General features: G+C 39.5%; 2 protein-coding genes across 4 annotated transcripts in view; both read right to left on the reverse strand.

Annotated features, from left to right (window-relative positions):
• The window catches only part of LOC138106898 (serpin B6-like), a 43164-nt gene extending 38308 nt beyond the window's left edge, over positions 1-4856 (reverse strand). Inside the window, exons 1-5 of one of the 3 annotated variants that reach the window (XM_069008248.1) lie at positions 4817-4856; positions 3556-3727; positions 2441-2554; positions 712-846; positions 218-335 (exon numbers count right to left, since the gene is read on the reverse strand). In XM_069008248.1, coding sequence (XP_068864349.1) covers positions 218-335; positions 712-846; positions 2441-2554; positions 3556-3723 — 535 coding nt within the window. In that variant the 5' untranslated portion in view covers positions 3724-3727; positions 4817-4856. Of the gene's footprint in view, positions 1-217; positions 336-711; positions 847-2440; positions 2555-3555; positions 3728-4816 lie in introns of those variants that run through there. The other 2 variants (XM_069008249.1, XM_069008252.1) reach the window with 2 other exon arrangements.
• Positions 4857-14457: 9601 nt separating this feature from the next.
• On the reverse strand, positions 14458-21523 carry LOC138106902 (ovalbumin-like). Its single transcript, XM_069008257.1, has 8 exons — positions 21493-21523; positions 19874-20057; positions 19221-19271; positions 18523-18651; positions 17749-17866; positions 16943-17085; positions 16610-16765; positions 14458-15511 (listed from the first exon to the last, which is right to left on the reverse strand). Exons 2-8 carry the CDS (start codon positions 20039-20041, stop codon positions 15116-15118), a joined length of 1161 nt encoding a protein of 386 aa, XP_068864358.1. The 5' UTR covers positions 20042-20057; positions 21493-21523; the 3' UTR covers positions 14458-15115.
• Positions 21524-21651: the final 128 nt, after the last annotated feature.

The raw sequence follows: 21651 nt of genomic DNA on the forward strand, positions 1-21651 counted from the left end.
CTGGGGTAATCTTGATTTACAAAGAAGAATAAGCCATATTCCTCACACATTGAGATGGAGGACACTAATTTCAGTAAGAGCTTGTCAGTAGATGAGTAATTTAGGAAAAGTCTGATTTACCTTTCTGAGGTGAATTGTTTACCTGCCATAGGTCCCATGGGTACAGAGAAGCTAAAATGGCTTCTTTTTGATTTGGAGAGGAGAGGCTGGAACTTACCTTCAGTCTGTTGTTCCACACTGGAATTGATGTCTCTCCTGATTTCATCTGCTGCTCCCACAAAGTCGACTGACTGTGGCTCTGCACTGTAATATCTCTTGGCTAACAGTAAGTATTCCTGCAGTGCAAGAGAGACACCTGACTTAGGTTTGTTGCCTGCCAATATGAGTACTACTACAGCCAGAGATAAAAATTACGTGGACACAAGCACAGTGTTTTTTCAAAGGAACAAAGTATTTTTTAATGGAAACATTCAATTTAAACATTCTCATCTAACTACATATACAAATCACTATGAGATTAGGTACACATCCAAAAAAACCTAAGATTTTGGTGCCCAAAGTCTAAGGAAAAGTATCATAGAAAGTATTCACATTAAGGATAATAGCATAATTTACAAATGTAGTGAAAATATTTAAAAGTATATGGCTTATGTTGCCATAGGTAGATCATGAAGATTAAATGACACTGCATAATCTGAATAAAAGTCTTACCTTACTGAAAGGCAATGATTTTTCTCCATATAACTGGTTGACACTTTTAAGCAGGTAATTTTTAGTGGGTTGGTTGATTTCAAAGCTGAGTGCTTTAAATCCAGTATGGATATTGTCTGATTTGCCAACTTCTGTCTTGGAGAAAGAGGAAAAAAAAAAAAAAAGAGGACATTTTTCATCTGGTGTGTAAAAATCACAGTTTTTTCCTTCACACAAATCCAAATAAATTATTTCTCTTCAGGTGATCTGTTACCTATATTACAACAGAAGAAGTGCTCTAAACTAGACAGCTATTAAAAGAATAATTTTAAAGTATTAGAATTTGCAGATGCAGCATAGACACTGTGGGCACCTTGGAATGCAAGTGTTAAGAGCCTGAACTATGTAAAATATTTAAGGGTTTGTAAGTGGAGATTGTGAAACTTTGGATATCCAGAAAATGAGAGTCAGAGAGTAATTCTTACACAATGCATGAAGATTTGGCTCTATCACTCCCTTAATTTATGAAAGTCTGAAATGTTACATGGAAGGTTTGCCCCTGAATTTCTTAATCTCTCTCTTAGTATTTTGTGGTTTGGTTTTTTTTTAATGTTTCAGTAATTGCAGTAAATTCTTTATATTGAAGTGACAGGATTAAATGGATGTGGGCTCAGACTCTCCAATGAGCTCAAGGAAGATGCTCTGAATTAGTAAACTAAAAGTCTGTGCCTGTGCTGTATTCACCTCACCGTTATATCAGAATCAGAGGCACAAACAGACCCTTAAATCTTCAGAGTGTTAGAACCCATAGCACTCTGTAATTCTTACAGTTCAGGCAAGAGTTACTCATGAGGAGCAATCCCTCTCCTGTTCATGCAGTGCAAATGAGATATTGACATAAAACCTAAAATAAATCTTCCCAACATGGGATTTGGCTGTAGGATGCAGATCCCTTCATCAAAACTAGCAGCAGTTGGGGTTTTTTGGGCAGACTGCAGGGAAGCAGCTCACCCCCCTAAAGAATAAGGATGATTGAAAAGAGCAGGAAGAAGAGTTTGACATCACCATGTTTGAATTGTCAGTGAGGAAAACTATCAACTCAGAGGAGTTACATTTGCTTTTCTGTATTTTTCTGCTATGTTAGTTTATGTATACATTGGGACAAGACCTGCCAGTATGGCAAAGATTTAGCTCAGGAATGTAATGATTCCCATTTCTCTAAGATTTATTGTGGGCAACTGGTCTACTTTGGGAAATTCCAAGACATAGATTTATATTGTTAACTTCTCGATTGAAACAGAGACTAATTTCTGAAACATATCATTCATAGGTAGCCTGGAAAAGTTAATGTTCTGGTTTTCGTTGTTGTGATGCTGTAATCAAATATATGGAAGAGCAACTCTTTTCTTGGGATTAGGTTTCTGAGGTAAGAACTGTGCTAGCTTTTGTATAGTAATAGTTTGAGAAAGAAATCTGTCCTCAGAGCTAAAGGAAAAAGATCAAGAGATTGATTGAGCATCAAATGTTAAATTTTGCAAATCTGAGGTTAGATTGTGCAATTCTGTGTAAAAGGGAGAAGCACGTAATAAGTGTTGCATTAGGTGAAGGTATCACAGGATGCTGCACCAATTAATTGTGTTCACGAAATCTGAGAAAGACAAACATAAGCAAATGTAAATGTGGAAGGAAAACACAAGCAGGAGAAGATGTGACCATGCCCATGGCTTGATCACCAGCTTGGGTGACATACCTTCTGGAAACATGCACGTCGATTTGATAGACTCTCTTCTGTTCTGGAGTAGACATGCATTCTTATGGTTGTGGTGACATTTTTGGCTCCTTCAGCTTTGTTAAAGTGAAGTACCTGTAGTGGGAAAAGAAATAATAAATGCAACAATAAAAAATTTGTTGTTTCAGTGACATTTTTCAGTGATGTCATAGGGACTGGTAATGAGGAGAGTCTGGCTCAGATTTTGTTCTTGTGTCCAGTCCTTACTGAATATGGAATCTTTGGTTAGGTCCTGATGCCCATGTGTACAAAATGGCTTGTGCAAACTAAACTGAGCGCTGCAGGCCAAAACTCTTATGTACGTGGCTTTCATTGAGGAATCTATCTGCTTTAAGTTATGCTCTGGGATGACCAGTTAATACCTGGAAAGAGCCAATCACCTCTGGATGGAGTCTACCAAAGCAGAAGTCTAAATGGAGCTCTGCTGTGTGTCAGAAAGCCTGAAAAATTGTGCAGGCAGTTCCATGGCTTAAATCCCTTTCTCTGGGCTTGTTCGCCTTACCCAGGCAACAGAGGGTGCAACCAACCTTGGAACAGTTTTCAGAAGAGCTGTGCCCTTGGTTTTGTTTTGTTTTCCCTTCATCCTTACAGAAGATCACTCCTTTTCTACCCTACTGGGTCTCTTTTGTCCTGTAAATCAGGAGTTAGGTCACTGCCTTAGCATGTGGGACAACTTCTGCCTTAGCAGATGCAAACTCACAAACCTCCCCTCCTACAACAGGAGCTAGGTACCTTCATTAGGTGTTTGGTAACCATGCCTTGGGCCTGTTCTCATTGTCCCCTGTCGACACCACGAGCTTTGAACAAGTGTGACATGACAATTTCAGTCAGTAATTTTGTCTGTAAAATATATACCCCAAAGAAAGGGTTGTAGTCTCAATGTGGTTTTTCTCTAATCTTGTAGATGTGGATTGATGTTTAGCAATGTGTAAAATTTAAAATAACTTTAGGGGAGAGTCCTCAAAACTCTATACATAATATGGCTTTCCTCTGTTCCATCACAGCAATTTTCTGGCATGGAGGACATTAGTCCAAGAGACTCTTTCAGACAGCTACTTTTTGAAGCCCAGACTCACCTTTGACATCTGATCTGCAGTGTTACCTTTGGCTCCCAAATAAACAGTAGCCAGGGCAGATGAAATACTCCAAGGAGAGAACAATATATTCTTGTCACCATCTTCCTGACATTTCTGTTTAAAAAAGTCGAGAGCAAAACTTGTGTTTGCTTGATTCAATGCATCCATTGTCCTGAAGTGGCACAGAAAGGGAGAAAAGATGCTATTAATGAAACAATAACTATGATTGCTATTTGTTTAGAAGTTCCTCTCCACTGTTTGAACTTTTTTGTGATTTAAAGACTTTCTAAAATTCCCTATATGAAGAATGAGGAGCATTAACTATTATAAAGTCAAATAAAGTTTAGCATGTCCTGTTTCACTGATGGCACTAGCTATCACTTTTAGGGATGAACCAGCCTCTAGCTGTGTTTCATATTTGTTCACCAGGAAATTTTTTGCACTGTCCTTTACAGCATCTTGGAGTGACAGTTGATAGCATTACTCAGCAAAGCCTGCTCTAGAGACTATTGAGAAACTGTCTCTTATGAAAAATGTTATGCTTCAATTTGTTCAAGAACCTTTTGATGCTCATCTCTGTAGTCAACCAATACTCTGGTAACAATAGCAGTCAAACTATTCCTTTAAGTCAAGACAAAACACTCCTTCCTATACTTGAGCAAGCACTGCCCCAACTATTGTATGCTAAGCATCCTGAATTACCTTTCTGATTTTTAAAAATGTCCTGAAACCCTGTCTTACAGCACCAGCCCAGATCCTAGCTTCCCAGTTCTTCTGCAATACAAGCTTTCTATATTCAGCAAAGGCTGCTATTTGTCATTTGCCTTGCAGGTTTAGCTGAGGGTTCTAGTCAGGGACTAAGAGCTATTTTGGTTGCTATAGGATGGCCTTAGAATAAAAGATAGTTTTTGACCCTAGTAACTTGCAAACTAGGAGCTAAACTGATAATTCTAAGGACTAAGGAGTACAAGAACAAATTAGCTGACTTAAGAAACACAGTGGTTCTTAGTCTGCTATGATATATATGCTAGTCAGTGAGCTCTAGAAATTACAGAACTCTGAACAATAAGTTGCTCTTCCTGTATGTTTTTAAGACCTTCATCTTCTAGACCATGCCTGTGCAATCTTAGTTAATTACTTTCCCAAGCATTAGTTGTTTCCTGTTCAAATACCTGCTTCCTTTTTTCCTATGCATTTGTCAACAAAGCAACAACAGCCAAGAACAAGTGAAATAAATAGTGTCTAGAAATCATTACAGTACCTTATTTTGTGCAGGGAGAAACACTGCTGCTCTGGGTGTCTCCAAGGTTTCTGCAGCTCACATGAAGGGTAGGATGAATTTATAGTGTGCCTGGCCGGTTCTACAAAGGTTCTTATGACTCATGACTCTGCAATGTAATATGCCCTGTAGGCCACATCCCTGTGGAAGAACTGAATCACCTCAGAGTAGGATGTGAAATGATGGTAAGAATGATACCATACAAGAGCTTTACAGAACTGACTGCTTAAGTATTTCTGTAAACACTTTTGTGGCAACAGGCTAGTAACAACTTGAACCCCCACTACTTTGAACAATCTTTCTTTTGTGGTTTGAAGAGTTTAAAAAAAGGCAGTTGCTGACCTACTTCTTTTATGGTTTTTCTAACAGAATTTATCTCTTAGGAACAGACAGAAAAAAAAGAAAGTGACTTCTTGTGTGTGAGTTTTTCTATTGCTCGCTTCCTTCCGAGAAAGAATTTGTCATTCCTGGTGGGTTTCTGTTTTAGAAAAATGGGTTTTGTTAATCTTGAAGGATTCTAAGACTGTACAGCCAGGGAAGCTCTGTAACTGTGAGATGGGAAGGTTCAGAGACAGGCACCAGAACCTTGCTTGTATTAGCAGTAGGCAACATCACTTGAACTTTGTGTAGGCCTTAGATTAGATTTCATTCTATTTCCCCACCCAGTCTGGAAGCTGTTTGACCCATGTAGCACATCAGAGATCTATTCTTTATTTTCCATTCCAGAAATGAATATTCTGTCAAATCCTCTTTTTCTTCTTTCCTGGACTACTAAAATACATCTTTCCCTGGTTTTCCTTGCAATCATGCTGCCCCTGCTTCTGTAGCCCTTCCTGTAGCTGTCCATCCCCATTCTGACCCCTAACTGAAACACCCTGTAAAATCCTGCCTTGCCCTTTATTTAATTTTTTCTCTCTACGCTGTTGATACCTCTGCCCTGAAAACCTGAATAGGAATTTGATACCTCCCCAACACTGAGCAGAACTCACTCACAAGATCTGTTTCCTCAGCATAAACTCCATATGGAGAGCTTTCTTCTCACATGCTGTCTGTGAGCATACATTTAACATGGACTTATGTTGCAGGGCAGAGGTTTTCATGAAGGATCTCATAATGAGGAATGAACCATGGAAATGCCTGCAAAATTTGGTGCGGGGCGTAGGAGGGTACAGCTGCAAAGGATCCCTTGACAGTAGTGAAACTTCTATATCAATGTAACTTGGGAATTGAAAGCTTTGCTGAAGTTGCTTTCCTACCTGTGAGGAGCCACATTACTTTAATTGGATGGTGTTTTCCTGCCTCTCAGGTATTTTGAAATGGTAGCTATGCAAAAGGGGCATGTTTCAGTGTGAGTTGTAATTAGATGTATATATTATGTTTTCCAGAGAGCAGCATAGTTTAGGAGAGATATTCACCGCAGAACTAATTGCTCCGATTGCACCTAGGAAAGCTGTAATCTGTTTACATTGGCCTTAAATGGTTTCCAAAGCATAAATGATTTGAGTAATCCTTGTAAATTTAGCCCTGTTGTTGAAGAGTGATAGATACCCTGAAAAGACTTCATCCCTTAGAGCTATTGCTGTGGCTTTTCTGGTTATAAAGCGGGGGTGAACTTAATTTGCTAACTAGTGCTACTGCTTGCTGCCTTACAAGAAGTGACTGGGGTGTTCTGTTTACACAGAAATTCTGGGTTAGGCTGAATGAGAGGTTTGTGCTTTTGCACAAGGTTTCACAGCTACCTTTTTAGCACACTGAGTAACTAAAATTATACTCATCTCAGAAGACAAAATATGCTTTATCAATGTGATGGATTGATGATATTTTCTAATATCCCTTTAAATTAGCATCACTGGAGGACACAACTCATTGGATGTTGCTACTGCTGACTCAGTAGCAGTGGTACTCTCACTCCCACTCCTTACTAAGTCAACACAGTAGCACACTAGAAGACTTACATTTGTGTTAATAGTGCTCTTCCTGTGGCAAGTAAACCTGTGGTCCCTTTCACTGCAGTCATTAATGTTTCCATTTGGTTAGGACAAATATTGGCAGGATACCAGTGCCCTGGCCAGATCTCAGCTATATAAAGGCATTTTGTGTTCCTCCAGTTTCAGTGTAACTTTGCACACGTCATTTTGACTTTCCTACACAGTGCGTTGCTCTGTTCATTAGTGCCTGGGTTCAGGAGTAGGTGATATGTTTGATGTCTGAACAGAACATTATAAAGTGCCCTATGAAAGTTCTTAAGGGTCTTGAAAAAAAGACTTGCTGTCACAGAAAAATGGTAGCTTCTGCTCTGACACAGTATTTTTAGGATACAATTTTCCATGGCTGGTTTTCATGCTCATCGGTAGCTTATTTTAGCTATCCGCTCTGTATAGCTCTTGGAAATCTTATTTAATTCAGAACTAACTAGTTCTATATTTCAGGTAGATCAGAAGAAAATGTGGTGTTTGAAGGAAAGCTCTTCAGTTTCCCTGACATCCTCAAGTATTTTTTACAAGTGAAAGCACTGTTTATTTACTTGGCAGGGAAGAATTTCTGATTCAGCCAGCAGGGCACTCTATTCAAGTTTTTGACTCAGCCAGAGCAGGCCAGTAGATTTTAAACATGAAAGGATTTTAAATGTCCCCAAAGTTTTAAAAGGATTTTAGGATATACAAGGAGCAAGGGGAGGAGAAGGGTTTTGAAATCTGAGAATATTTTAATCCCTTTGTAGGTGTGATTTTTTTTTTTTTAATCTCTAAGTGATTTAAATTTAAAAACTGTAAGGAGGACAGGGGCATAGAAAATGAGAAAATAGTAAGAGTGATAAGTGCTCTATTCTGCATTGGTGTGGCTTCACCTTGAATACTGTATGCGGTTTGGGAACTACAATATAAAAAAGACATTGAGCTATTGGAGAGTGTCCAAAGGAGGGCCATGAGGGTGGTGAGGGGACTGGAGGCAAAGCCGTATGAGAAGCGACTGAGGTCACTTGGTCTGCTCAGCCTGAAGAGGAGACTGAGGGGAGACCTCATTGTGATCTTCAACATCCTCACAAGGGGAAGTGGAGGTGCAAGAACTGATCTCTTCACTCTCATGACCAGTGACAGGACTTGAGGAAACAGCATGGAGCTGACTCAAGGGAGATTTAGGCTGGATATCAGGAAAAGGTTCTTCACCCAGAGGGTGGTTGGGCACTGGAACAGGATCCCTAGGGAAGTGGTTACAGCACCAAGCCTGTCTGAGTTCAAAGAGCATTTGAACAACACTCTCAGGGCATATGATGTGACTCTTGGGGTGTCCTGTTCAGGGCCAGGAGTTGTACTCAATGATCCTGATGGGTCTGTTCTACCTCAGCATAGTCTATGATTCTATGACTAGAAACATAACATTTTCTATGCTAAGGAGGGCTCTTTCCTGGGTGATGCCTCTGTCATAGTGTAATTGAGAGTATGGCAGTAATTTTTCTTAACATTGTCAACTGAAAAACCTATATGCATCACCTGGACTGAGTATAACAAATATTGGGTTGTGCTGTAAAGGAATTTTATGTATGATGATAAGTTTGAATCAACCGGAAATCTCAAATAGTTTTTAAGTTTAAGAGATATTCATTCTTTGAGTATCTTTCTTGCCTTTAAAGCTTTGGTTGATAATACACGTGTCTGTATTTTGAAACTGAGTAGATAGAGATCTGTTGTGCACCTCCTACAAGTAAATTTGCAAGCCTTCCCTTGCCAAGCAATCCTTGCTGACATACTCTAACACTATGTAAAACCTTATGAGTTTCCAAAGGGTGTGGTGAGGTTCCTATATAAATATTATTGAGGCATTTTTTTCCACACCTGCAGAAGCAAAGGTGTGGTAAAATTTGACAGTCCCAGCAGAATTCCTCATACTTACTTCTACATGCTTTAGCTTAGGCACTGTAATTAATAAAGGTAGTGTTTGTCCTGAGAAATTCTGCTCTGGTAAGAAGCTCAACACTTCTGAGAAAGGATTGATCTCCATATCTGAAAAGGGACAGTTTATCTGTGAATGAATATGCATACTGTTTCCACATGTCCAAGGGTGCAGTTTTCCTTTGAATGACTCAGATGGGGAGCATTTTAAAAGTATTGTAGATCACAGATGACATCAAAAATATGAAGAGTGGCCTGAATTTCTCAGTCATGATACACAGTGCTGCATTATGAGTAATGACGTGTGTGTGGCTTGTACGCACTTCGGCTGAAACTTGTCATTTTTCCAAAGAAATCTCTCAAAGGGTGGAACTGTATGTCAGCTGCACAGCTACTGAATCACAAAGCTGATCCCTTCTTCCTCTTCCAGTCCCACATTATGGGACGAAGAATGTGAATATCAAGTCAATGTATCTTCAAAACACATTTCTAAACAAGAGCCCATCCGAAACAGGAGCCTTGTGCTGATGTGCCAGAGCTGGGTATATGAGAAAGACTGTCTTTTAAGAAAGCCATTTAAACATTTGCTCTATTTTTCATTCAGCTTGATTGTAAATATTCTTGCTTGGTGGAATGACCAGGAGTTTCCCAAGAAACCAAGGCAGTTGGTAATTTCAGGAGTTTCAGCAGGAGAATTTCCCCAATACTCACTTAAGGATGTGTACAGGAAATCTTAGCTATTCACTGATCTGCTTGGCACTTGCTGCCTCTTCATAGTTGCATGCTTCTTAGGCTAACCTTGGAACTGATCTGAACTACCTGATTAAGTGCACATACAGAAACAGTAATGCTTTGTCCTGGAAGAGGGTAACCCCAAAAATGAGGGCTTGGAATGGAATTTCCCCTTTGTACTGACAAGGACCTTGACTGAGCTGGCGTGTCATGAGCATCACTTGAACATGACTTATCAATGACTTTGCCATTGCATCTTTCCATCTCTCACATTCCCTGCCTGTAGCACAAAGGATCTCAGTCTCTTGAGACCTGACATCCTCTTGCATGGTTCAAGTTAGTAAGTTTTTCATAGCCAAGTAGAAATTAATGACTTGGTACATGACAAGTAAGACAAGATCATCTCATATCCATTTCTGCTCTCAGGTAAAACAAGATGGAAAGTTTTCATTTTGTTCCTCAAACTTTTGTGAGAGCTGCAAAAGTGTGAACTTGCAGGGTATTGCACTGAGGACGTTCTTTTAAACTATCCTGATGATCATCTGCTCTTTACGAAACCATTTTCAAACTCTTTTGATTCAGTTGTAAGCAGATCTTAATAGCTCCATTATCTTTTTGACCGATATTCGTGGCTTTTAGCTCTTTGAAAGCCAAAAGCATAACTATCTCTGTGTAGTTTAAAACTAGTGCAGTAGTCCCTTCCAGCTGCTTCAGACTTTTCTTTCTTCTTGGTCTATCTCCCTTCCTTTTCTAGACCTTCGGCTTTATCTTCCTTAATAACCTTTATCCTTTTTATTACACCTTGCTCCTGTGGTTGCTAATTTCTTTACTGGGAACATAGACAGACCGACACACAGGTCAAGGCTGATTTGAATTCAGTGGAACAGAGGCAACATCAGGCTAAGGAAAGTTACCAGAGGACATCTAAGGAAAGGCAGAGGAACTGCTCTCTGTTTGTGGCTGGAGGAATGGGCTCTCCCCCCACCTCCTGCAGATGCAGCTGAGCTGCATCTTGGCCTCTCTAGCTGACACAGCATAATTTCATAGCAGATGGTCCCTCCAGGCAGTAGGAGGGGTAAACTGTCCTCCCACTTTCTTCCTTGCCCTGACATTTCTCCTTCCTCTTAGAATCATGTCTTGACTCCAGCCCTGCCTTTTTCCCTCCCTGTCCACAGGACTAGAGATTGCTAAAGGGCAAGGAGGAAAAAGGAGGGCATGGTGAGGGTGGGGATAGTCAGCACCTTGGGAAAAGATAGTTAATGAACTATATCAAAGGGAGATGAGACAGAATGAAAAAGAGGGAAGAGGAAAAGAGGAACTGCTCCTGCACACAGATCTGTGAAGTTCAATGGCTCCCCCTCTGCCCCCTTTAATCTGTAATTCCCTTCCTTACAAAAACATCTGGCACCTCACTATTCTCCCACTCCACATTGGCTTCTTATCAGAGCCACTAAACTGGAATTTTACCTCTGTGACTAAGAAGTCAGCCTTCCTTGTAAGAATATGCTCTCCTCCAGGAACCTGTTCCTGTTCTCTAAAGGTGCCACTAATAGAAATTCTTTGTTTCCATGATGTGGGATGCTATTGCTAGCATTTAGAAAAAGTAAGTGATAAATGAATTAAAGAAATAAGAGCACAAAACTAGTTTGGAATATTTTTTTTTCCTAGGAGTAGCATGCAATTTGAGAGTGTTTGTTCCTTTCACAAGACAGCTGGACTATATGGTATTAAACTCTTTTTCTTGTGATATTTAATACTGTAACAGTGAGGGAAGATAGGCCAGGTGCAAACAATATCCCAATAATATTCCCATATAATAAAATGTACATAAGGTATAAATTATGCTTCTGGACTAAAAATGTGTAGCATGAAGCTATTATCTCCCTTTTGTTCCTTAGCATTTTTAACCATCCTAGGAATTTGCTGTTCATGTGGCGACCAAACACTCCTTGGGATTTTCAGAGGAATTCTGTATTGGCTCCAAGAGGTTTAAAAGTAAGGGAAAACAGTGAGAGCTTTGTGGACTGGGCATGGGAGAATCAAAATGAAGGAACTGGTGGGGCTCATTCTCATGTGTGACCAACTCTCATTTGGTGAGAGAAAGCTGAGCTGGCTAGATAGTCTACACTGCTTCTACATTAGTAATATTTGTATTGATATTTAAAATTAAATTAGTCCTAACACTGTGGATTCTCCAAATTTAAAGATATGCAACATTTGGCTGGGAAGGGCCCTGATGTGTTTTTGAAGTTAAGACCAGGTGGCTGTCAGCTGCCCGTTCCAACACAAGTTGCTCTCTAACTCTGTGAACTTCAGAAGACTTCAGTTATTTGCAAATAATGGACTGTTCAACCCAGCAATATTACTTGCATTTTTATGTATTAGAACAATTAGTACTGGAATAAACAGTAATTCTGTCATCTCTGTGGAATTACTTTCCTGTTGTAAGACCACAAGAAAACAAGCAAGTGTGGTCTTGTATTGGCACAACTCAGTAATCCTTTGCATTAATTTTATCTCTTTGCATGCTTGAAATTATAAATGTATGTGGGGTGTGGTGGTAGAGCAATAAAAGCCTCTAATGACAGATCCTAAATCTGTGAGTGTCAGCCTTCTTCCATACTTGTGCTGAAGGACATTCTGTGGATAAACAAAAGCATAATGCACCTGTAATTCATGAGGCAGCAAAAAGCTGAAGTCTCTAAGACATGGTGCTATTTTGCTTCTTTGAGGATGGAGAGAAGAAGCTGTAGCCTCATGTCTTGGCACAAAGGAGAGGACTTGTTCCATGCTGAGTGGTGGAGGTCTGATATCTGGCACATAGCTTGGGGCTAGATCCAGGCTTCTTCCTTTAGGTGCCTGTACTTTGGGTGCCTGTTATTACAGAAGCTACAGTACCTCAGGTGTGGAAGGCTGTTGAAATTTTTAGCATTCAAACAAATGTTTCTCTATCTGGAATCTGAGGACTCCAGCGTCCATTCCTTAATGGGGGTATGATTTGCCAAATTCCAAAATGGTTTCTGAAAACAGGACTGCGAATACATGGGGCTTTTTTTCTTTTAAGGAAGTGACTACTGAGGACAAGAATATGACTGCTCACTGCTGTGCTGGCAGCTGAAGTCAACAGAAATCAGGAGGTAGCACTGAAAATACCTGTCTATGTACAGAAGCAGATGTACTTCTTCATGTCTTCTGTTTGTGAAGAAGTATGTTTTAATTGATAAAAAATAAACAGCCTGGAAATAATACAGAAATAATGCAGAAGAGTAGAACAAATCTGCTGAAATTTAAGTGTCCTTAAGCATTTAGGTGCCCTATTTCCATGACCAGATCAATAGAAACTCTAGGACAATGCTAAACACGTTGTTAGCTCTCTTGCAATAAATTTCCCCAGTTGTTATCTCTTGATCAGCAATCAACTAAGATAAAGGAAAGTGAAGGAACATATTTAAACTATTTATACACCCGTGAAGGTGGTGTCATGTTATCTTTGTTCTTTTGCAAGACCATGTTTGCCACCAGCAAGTTGTGTCCCCTAGGTCCTGCCAAAGTATGTGTTATTTTGGAGGATGGAGCAGAAGTCAGAACAGGTAGAACAAGCAAATATTGTGTGGTGGAACTGAAAAGCATTCCACCACAGTCCTCCCAGCACAGGTGCTATGTTGTACCTACTGCAATCTGGAAAGAGCATAGCCTTCTTGCAGCAACTGCACTCCCCAAAATCTTTCTGTTTCACTTTCCTGGTACTTCTTTGTGACAGTTCCTCACAGTTCTGTTTCCTTTCTCTCTTCAGTGACAAAGAGATGAATAACTAAATCCAGAGAAAAACTGTAACTCGCCGTAGACATCCCATCTCCTAGCATGATTATTCTCTTTAGCTTCTGAGTAAAAGCCCATACAGCTTTGTAAGCACACCACAAGGATAAGTAAAAACCACCTTCCCATTTCCCTTTCCCCTGTGTTCTCTGAGGCAGTGCTGTATCTCAGTGACGTAGATTCTGCACATATCCAGCTGCTTTCCACACTGCTTATCAACTCCTGTTTCAGAGAAACTGGATGAATCATGGTTTGTGCAGGAATTGTTGTATCTGACTAGTTTGAGTGGCATGCATAAGAGAGTAAGGGTCATGCTGGTCCCTTCCTGGCAGAAAATTGGTCTCAATATTGCATCTTAACCCAGAATTAAGACAGACTCTCATTTCTCACTTCTCTGAAATCATTGCACCAACTCAGATAGAAGAATCACAGAAACATAGACTATTTCAAGTTGGAAGGGACCCATAAGGATCACTGAGTCCAACTCCCTGCTCCTCACAGAACTATCTATAAATAAACCATATGCCTAAGAGCATTGTCCAGATACTCCATGAACTCTGACAGACATGGCACAATGACCACATCCCTGGGAAAGCCTGTTCCAGCGACCAACCCTCTGGATGAAGAAACTTATCCTAATGTGATCGTTCCTCACAGCTAAAACAGCTTCTTGCCATTTCCTCATGCTCTTGCTGATCGCTAGACAGAGAACAGCACCTCGCCCTCCACTGCCCCACTGAAGAAGTTGTAGGCTGTGATGAGGTCACCCCTCAACCTTCTCTTCTCCAAGATGAGCAAGCCAAGTGACCTGAGACACTCCTTGTAAGTTTTGCCCTTGAGAGCTTTCACCATTTTGGTCACCCTCCTCTGTATCCACTCCAGCAGTGTGATGTTCTTTTATTGTAGAGCCCAAAGCTGCCCCCAGCACTTGAGGTGAGGCCGCCCCAGTGCAGAGCAGAGCGGGACAATCCCCTCCCTTGCCTGGCTGGTGACGCTGTGCCTGATGCCCCCCAGGACACAGTTGGCCCCCCTGGCTGCCAGGGCACTGCTGACTCATGTCCAGCTTGCCATCTGCCCAAAGCCCCAGATTTGTACATATAACCAGGATTACCCTGTCCCAGGTGCACTTAAAATACTTCAAATGAAATGCATTTGCTTAAATAAGTTTTTATTATGATTAAAGGAGCAAAAGTGTACATCCACAAGACCCATTTAGGCAGGGATATATGGAGAAAATTTGAATAGCAACCTGCCATGTTTGGTCATGATGATTGCGCCACAAAGACTTAAGAAGAAATATGAATTATAAAATTCCTAAAATGCATCTTTAGAAAGTGAGGAAGAGCCTTGCAGTATCAGGAGTAGAAAGAAAAATCAATTGCTTTGTCAGAGTAGGTATGGTTGGTGGTAGAGTTTAATCTAGGAAATTTTGAGTGACTTATTCCAGAGGAGTCACCATAAAATTTGTCCATAGGGAAACCTGGCTTTGTTAGAAGACTGCATTTTTTTTTCCAAAAAAAGGTGTTGTGTTTTTTCAGTGTGATGATTCAGCACTATTGTTGTTAAATTGCACCAGGAGCATCTCTGTTAATGCCCATGCTTACTTTAAGTCAGAATTTCAATCCCTGAACATCCATGACTAAATAATAATACTCTGCAGAAAGGAAAGGCAAAGGCTGTTTTCATGGCATAATTTCTCTGCCTTAACCTATTTTTTTGTTTTAAATAAAGCCTTCTGGTTTTAGAAAATATGGATGAAAGAGAGTTTGTGTTTCTTTTTACACTTGATACTGCAGCACTTTAGGTCTTGCTGTGAGGGACAGAAACTCTTTCAGCTTTCCTCTCTTTAAGGGGAAAAGCATCTGCCAAAGAACAAGATGCTGTCACTTGGGTTGTGCTTGATCAAGAAGAGGAAAGGGTGGTCAGCCCTAATCTCTTCAGAGACACTTGTGCCATCTGCCCCAGCTTCTGATGAGCCTACCACCTTACTGCCTGCTTCATAGATTTCCACAGATGCCTCATGGAATGCTGCAGACACCTTCAGGCTCTCTGCTGAAGAGATGCCAGAGAGATTGGCTGATGAGCTGAACAGGTCAGTGATACGCAAGGATTTTAAGACAGATGTAAGGTTATATCTTTCCTCAATCTTCATGCGGGGGAGATAAACTCTAATCCTCCTCTCTTCCATCTTACTAGAACTGATCCACTCCTTGAGATTTTCAAAGGTGATTGCGGTCTCAAGCTGCAAGGAAACAAACAAATTAGATCTTTGGGATTAGAGCACAACTTCTTTTGTAGCAATGCAGTACCATTTGTGGTTTTTTTTCTCTTAAACTGACTGTTCTTGCCATGGTGTATTTTCTGGATATATACAGATTAATGTGTCTAGAAGAGGAAATCTTCTCTGTCCTGCTTCCTATTTCTTTAATAGGCGGACTGCCAATTAATAGTCTTAATTAGATGGCTACTCAGCAAATTTCACCAAAGGTCTTGCCTATTTGTCTTCTTTTCTTTAGAAATATATTCCAAAATCATTCTGTGCTTATGAATTGTAAGCTCTATCTACATTTAAGACCTCCAAGTAAGGAAGTGTTAATGGTAACCAATTACTAATACCTGAAGTATCTAGAGGCATTTGAACACAGCTAAATTTCTTCAGTAATAAATGAGCTGTCAGTTACTACTGAAGAAATTTAGCTGTATTCAAATGACTCTTTGTTTTTATAATTTAGGTTCTTTGCCTTAGTGTGCAATCATTTCAGTGAATGCTGATTTATAACATAACTGTTCCTATTCAAACTGCATTCCGGCCAATGACAATATCCCATGCCCGTATTCTGTCCATATCAATAATAATATGTCATGTAAGTTTTACTTTCTGAAATTGCTTTAACCATTCCAGTACCCCTCATATTCAATTTTTCGACAGTTTAATTTTTGAAGGTATGAAGGAAGCATGTTGAAGGCTGTCAAACTATTCAATAATTACAAATACTTGAGCCAATATGAACTTCTCAGGAAGCTCCTCAGGATGCAGGAATTGAGATATAAAAGCTGTGGAGGTCAAGCTGCTGGAGTAACAGCTTCTTATCTGAGAAGAATCTGTTCTGCAGTGACAAAAATTTTACCCACTAAAGCAGTTGCTTAGCAATCCATCCTCAGCACAAACTTTTGCAGGACCACTGAGACAGCTGTGTGCCTCTATGCAAAAATCCCATGTTGCCAATATTCAGATCTGTGCTGGTGATGTGCTTTAAGATAACTTTGTTGTGAAGAGCTTTTCAGCACCTAAATTTCACCATGTTTGTAGTTTTCTGAAACGCAGCTGCCAGGGCCATACCTGCTCCAGCCCAGAGATCTCATCAGGCAACAGCACCCACAGGCTCAGCCGCCCACTGGCATATGGAAGCTCCAGGATCCTACATTTCTCAGAAGGGATCTCTGCCACTTTAAATGTACCAATCTGAGACATCATCTGCACAGGTTTGCTTTCTTTCTGCAAAACCGAAGAAAATAATACAGTTTTCACAAAGATTATTCCTAGAGTGTAGAAATGCCTACTTACGGTTAAAGCTGATAATTGCTCTTTTTCAGGAAGATTGTACAACAACTTGTCTACTCCCTTCATAAATTCTAGAAGGTGACACCTTTAAAGTGTTGTACGCCCACATACCTCAGTAATTCTGAAAGGAATTGTCTGGGTGTCTTCTTCCTTAAATGCTTTCTCCCACAATCCTTTGAAGTAAATGGCACTGACCAGGACCATGTCAGTTTGTGAACTCACGGAGCTTGGTTGAAGGATATTTTTGATTGTCCCTTCAAGAATGCATAGGAAGAAAGAACATGTATAATGTATCTGTGTATAACACATCTTACTTGGCAATTACAACGTTAAATGGAGGGTGTAGGGAAGGAGGGTGTAGCAGGGACATTATTCTGGTTTTGTAGCTGTTATCTTGTAGTTCCAAGGTTGATTTTCTTACTGCTGTTGACAATGGCTGTAGTTTCTCTCCCTATAAAGAATTATAGTGAGAGATAAAAGAGCCAGAGATTTACTTGTTCCAAAATGAGTGTATTTTGTGACAACAGGAAGAACCATTGGAACCTTTTATCCCAGGATGGTCTCCCAACCAAACATTTAATACTTTTTGCTTCAAACAAAAGTTGAAACATTGGTGTCAAACAATTTGTCAATGTGTACAAAGCATATCTTAGTACTGTCCCTTTTATCAGGAGTGGAAGTATTACATTTCTACAAAGCTTCTACAGACAGACAGAGTCCTCTAACAGGAGTGTGTCTGAGGAAAAAAAAAAAATTGTTATATGCTAGTTCTATATCTAGAAACTTATCTATTATCCAGGAGAGGAGCAGAGGGAAAGGTTTTGGTTTTTCAGCACCTGACTTAAGTGTTCTCATATGTTGTTCAAACATGGTGGCAGAAGGGAAAATACCTATGCTGATAGTTGGCTTCCTCTTACCGTTTGTCTGACTTTCAACCCAGGAATTTATGAGCTCTCTGGATTTTTCTGCAGCTGTTTGAAAGCTGATAGATTCCAAACCTCCTTTATACAGTTCCTTCACACATTGTATGTATTCCTGCAAAAAAAGAGCATGCCATTTTCAGATCAGAATGTCAAAGCATTTTGCAGATGCAAAAGGCAAGAATGAGATTAACAGATATGAGCAATATGCTTATTAAGGCTAATCAGTAAACCATAAGCTAGTTTATAAGCATCTTAAGGTTTGACATGCATAGTTTCAAGCAATTTTTAACATTTTAGTCAATGTTTTCCCGAACTGAGTTTGATCCAAAACCAACATTCACTTCAGTTAAGTATGGGGTTTTTTTCATTTTGCCCAATTTTAAAATTTTAATTTTGCGATGGTATTTTCCTTTAATTTCAAATTAAATGTTCCTTTCAATGGAAAACCTTGCAATATTTTTGAGAACCTGAAGTTATTTTTCAGGTTTGTTTTGCAAGTTGAGAAAAGAGTTGGAGTTAATCTCTTGCCAAAAAAATTACCTTTATTAATTATACCTTGACCTGATTGGATCTTTATTGTACTTTGCACAAACATCTTTTTGGCTAGTCACATTTTCTCTCAAGACTCCCAAGGTTTAGGGCTGTGATAGAGAGAATCATTCCATGTGGAAGAAAATTTCTTTAGCAGAACCTAGACTTTTTACAGTGCTTTTTTCATTACAGAAAATTACAGCTTTGGCATTCAGATCACATCTTAGAGCAACTTACCGGCAGGATTGGGTATTTCTCTTCAGCATAAAGTCTACGGGCGATGCTGATTGAATAATTGTCACTTGGTTTGGTGATTTGGGTGAAGATGTCCTTAAATGAAGTGTGGATGCTCACGGATGTGCCGCACTGATTGATACGAATACAAAAAAAAAAGATGGATGATTTATCCTGGTTTTAATAATGAGGAGGTATTACATCCTATATGAAAAGAGTAGAGTAGTTCAGATGCTTCTTCTTATAAAACTGTTCATCCTATGCTGACGTAGTAATTTTGTAATATATACAATTAGGTGATGGTTTTCTACTGTAATTTCCTCATACCTTTCGGGGGGGGGGCTTTTAATTACCTGCCATGGTAATCTAGCTCCAGCAGATCACGTAGGCTTTCCTTTGTTCCCAACCAGTCCTGTTTAACCAGTAGCACCCAGCTACTTTGCCTAATCATACAAATATCTACCATTTCCCCCTATTGGCCCAATATTATGGTGATGGGTTTCATTTTATGCTTGCTCTGAATCCTCTTTTACCTTCCTCCTCTGTCCACTCTTATCAATGAAGTGTTTCCCCAAATGCTGGATGAGGAGCACTAGCTGCACATTGGAGGAGGGTTGGAACTGCTAAGAGACTACTTTATCTGATAGTTTTTGCTCCCAGGAGAAACTGACATAGAGAGGGAGATGAAATTATTTCTGTACCTGAGATTCAGTGCTCTCTCCAAATCCCGGGATTTTATCAAAGTGGATAGCCTGTAATTAAGAATAACAGTAGTTGAAATAACTGGTATGACAACAGAAAGGTTATGCAACTGAGATTAACACATAATGTTTGAAGCAAACTTATTAACTAACAGAGAAGCTGGATGACTCAAAAAGTACAATCTATCTGTACCATCTCTGAATAGCCATGCCTACTGTTGCCTGCTTAGATGATCCTTTTTTCTATTGAATATCTAGGATTCAGCTCCACTGTGTGCTACCAATAATACCAACTTTCTTATAGGCAACAAGCCAGCCACTCTCTTTCAAGATAGTGAGAACTGTAGGAAACACATGAAACACTTTGCAGTTGGGGAATAAGTTTTGGCTCCTTCCCTAGAGATTTTGTCTCCTTTCCTTATATAAACAAAGGATCACTCAAATGTGCTTTTGTCTTTGAGAATTCTACTGCTAACAATGCTAAAATTTAAATCCAGTTTCAAGATTTCAGGCTGATGCATTTGTTTAACACTATGGGAGTTTGAGGTGGCCACAGCTTTTGTGTCACCATGTGTGTCACCACACATTTTTTAGCCTCCGAGCAACATTATCCTGAGCAGCAGGAGGGTTTAAATCCTTAAATGTAGTCTCACCTTTTCTATCTGAGCCTTGGTGTTATCTTTGGCACCTATGTAGACCATGGACAGGGTTGAAATGATGAGCAGAGGGGAGTAGCAGACATTCTCCTGGACACTCTGGCTTCTCAGCTCCCTAAATATGTCACAACAAACTTCCGTGCTCACTGGACCGATGGAGCCCATTGTGCAACAGCAGTGCCTGGAGCAAAGAGCAGAAATACATTAACAGTGTAATGGTGGGAATACTATGCACACACAGCACACACAGCACACACACTTTAATAGGAGTTTTCAGGCAATAAAATATAAACAAGTAGTTTGGAAATCATTCTATGTTAACATGTCCATTGCTATGTCACTTCTCTTGCATGTTAGAAACTCTGTTTTCAAAAATCTGTTTCCTTCTGCATTTCTATACATTTACCTTTTTTGTAACTGTTCCTCAGAGGTCTGAAATCTGTGTGTGATTTCTGTTTACCTTTTCAAAGCAGTCAAACAACAATTGTCTGTACTTATTTTCACTCACTGAGAGCTAGAATTCCTTAGTACTTCGTAGTAGCTTGATGAAAACAAGTAAATATTATCTCTTTGGTATACTTGCAAAGCTGGAAATTTAAGTGCAAATTATACTTGCACTTGCTCTAGGTTTGAACAGATATAGGTAAAAGCAGAGGCTGGCTATTTTTATTTTTTGAAAGTAAGTAGATGTAGTAAAGTATCTATTTGTTGCACAGTACTTACTGTCAGTAGATCTTCAAAGACCCATAGCTTTACACTTGTTTTAGTAATGGAAGCATGTATAGGCAATACAATTCATCTAAGGTCACCTAGTCTAGGAGCAAGACTGATGCACAAAATTCATGTTTCACTGTAATTGTGCTTTCAGATATAGCTTGCTTTGTTTAATTATGCTTTATTTTCTCAGATTATAACCTGAGTGATAAATTAAATTTTTGTTTTTCAAAATCCAGCCCCTTAGGTAGGAGCTAAATGCTGGGCTCTCAAGTTTCTCTTTGTAGTGTTAAGCTCTACCAAAGTGTTTTGTGACTGGCCTCTTCGATATACACATACAGACATACACTTACTTCTCTCACTTTCCTTTCTGTACATGTTCCCTTTATAAGTTGTTTAGAAACTGTACATCTGTCCACCCATGCACCTTTCCATGTTGTCTTGTGTTCACCAACTGTATTTTTCAGGAATGCAACTCTTAGAGAAATTTCACACTATAAAAAACTTAGCAAATTCACTTAATGCTACAGTTCTGCTCTCGATGCACTCTTTTGAACCAGAGGTCAAGCAAGAAAACTTATTACTTGTCTGTCAAAATCAATCTTAAAATATACTGAATGGGAGGATAAGATGCTCTGAAATAAAATCATGTTTTGAGCACAAAATAATATTTTAACCACAAAGAATAACTTAAAAATCTCCCCAAAGCCACAAATATTCAGATTTTCCACATAATAAAATAGTGTAGAATGCATATACACAGGTAATACTTGTAGAGAATATCCTGTAAATATTCTGTCCTGAAAAATATCAAACAAAACAATAATTTATCTCTTTTTAAGTTTAGTCAGAAACAAGAAATAATAGAGTGAAAAGGTAAATTTTCCTAGAGAAATGCTTACCTTCAAGCCTCAGCACCAAAGACAATACAGCTTTCCAGCTGTATGTGGGTATACTGGCTGAGCCCTGGGGAATTTATACAGTCTGAGTTGTGACCCACCCATTGTTGTCCTTCAGAAGTTTGACTTTTGACACCATAAAAATAAATTAATGGTATTAGG

The sequence above is a fragment of the Aphelocoma coerulescens genome, chromosome 2, assembly GCF_041296385.1.
Source record: "Aphelocoma coerulescens isolate FSJ_1873_10779 chromosome 2, UR_Acoe_1.0, whole genome shotgun sequence".
NCBI classification, from domain to species: Eukaryota; Metazoa; Chordata; class Aves; order Passeriformes; family Corvidae; genus Aphelocoma; species Aphelocoma coerulescens.

Coding starts and splice junctions, on each gene's coding strand:
- LOC138106902 (XM_069008257.1), bottom strand. CDS start 20,041: ATGGGCTCCATCGGTCCAGTGAGCACGGAAGTTTGTTGTGACATATTT. Junction 17,867..18,522: donor AGAAATACCCAATCCTGCCG/GTAAGTTGCTCT, acceptor CTTTTTTTGCAG/GAATACATACAATGTGTGAA. Junction 15,512..16,609: donor AGATCTCTGGGCTGGAGCAG/GTATGGCCCTGG, acceptor GTTTCCTTGCAG/CTTGAGACCGCAATCACCTT.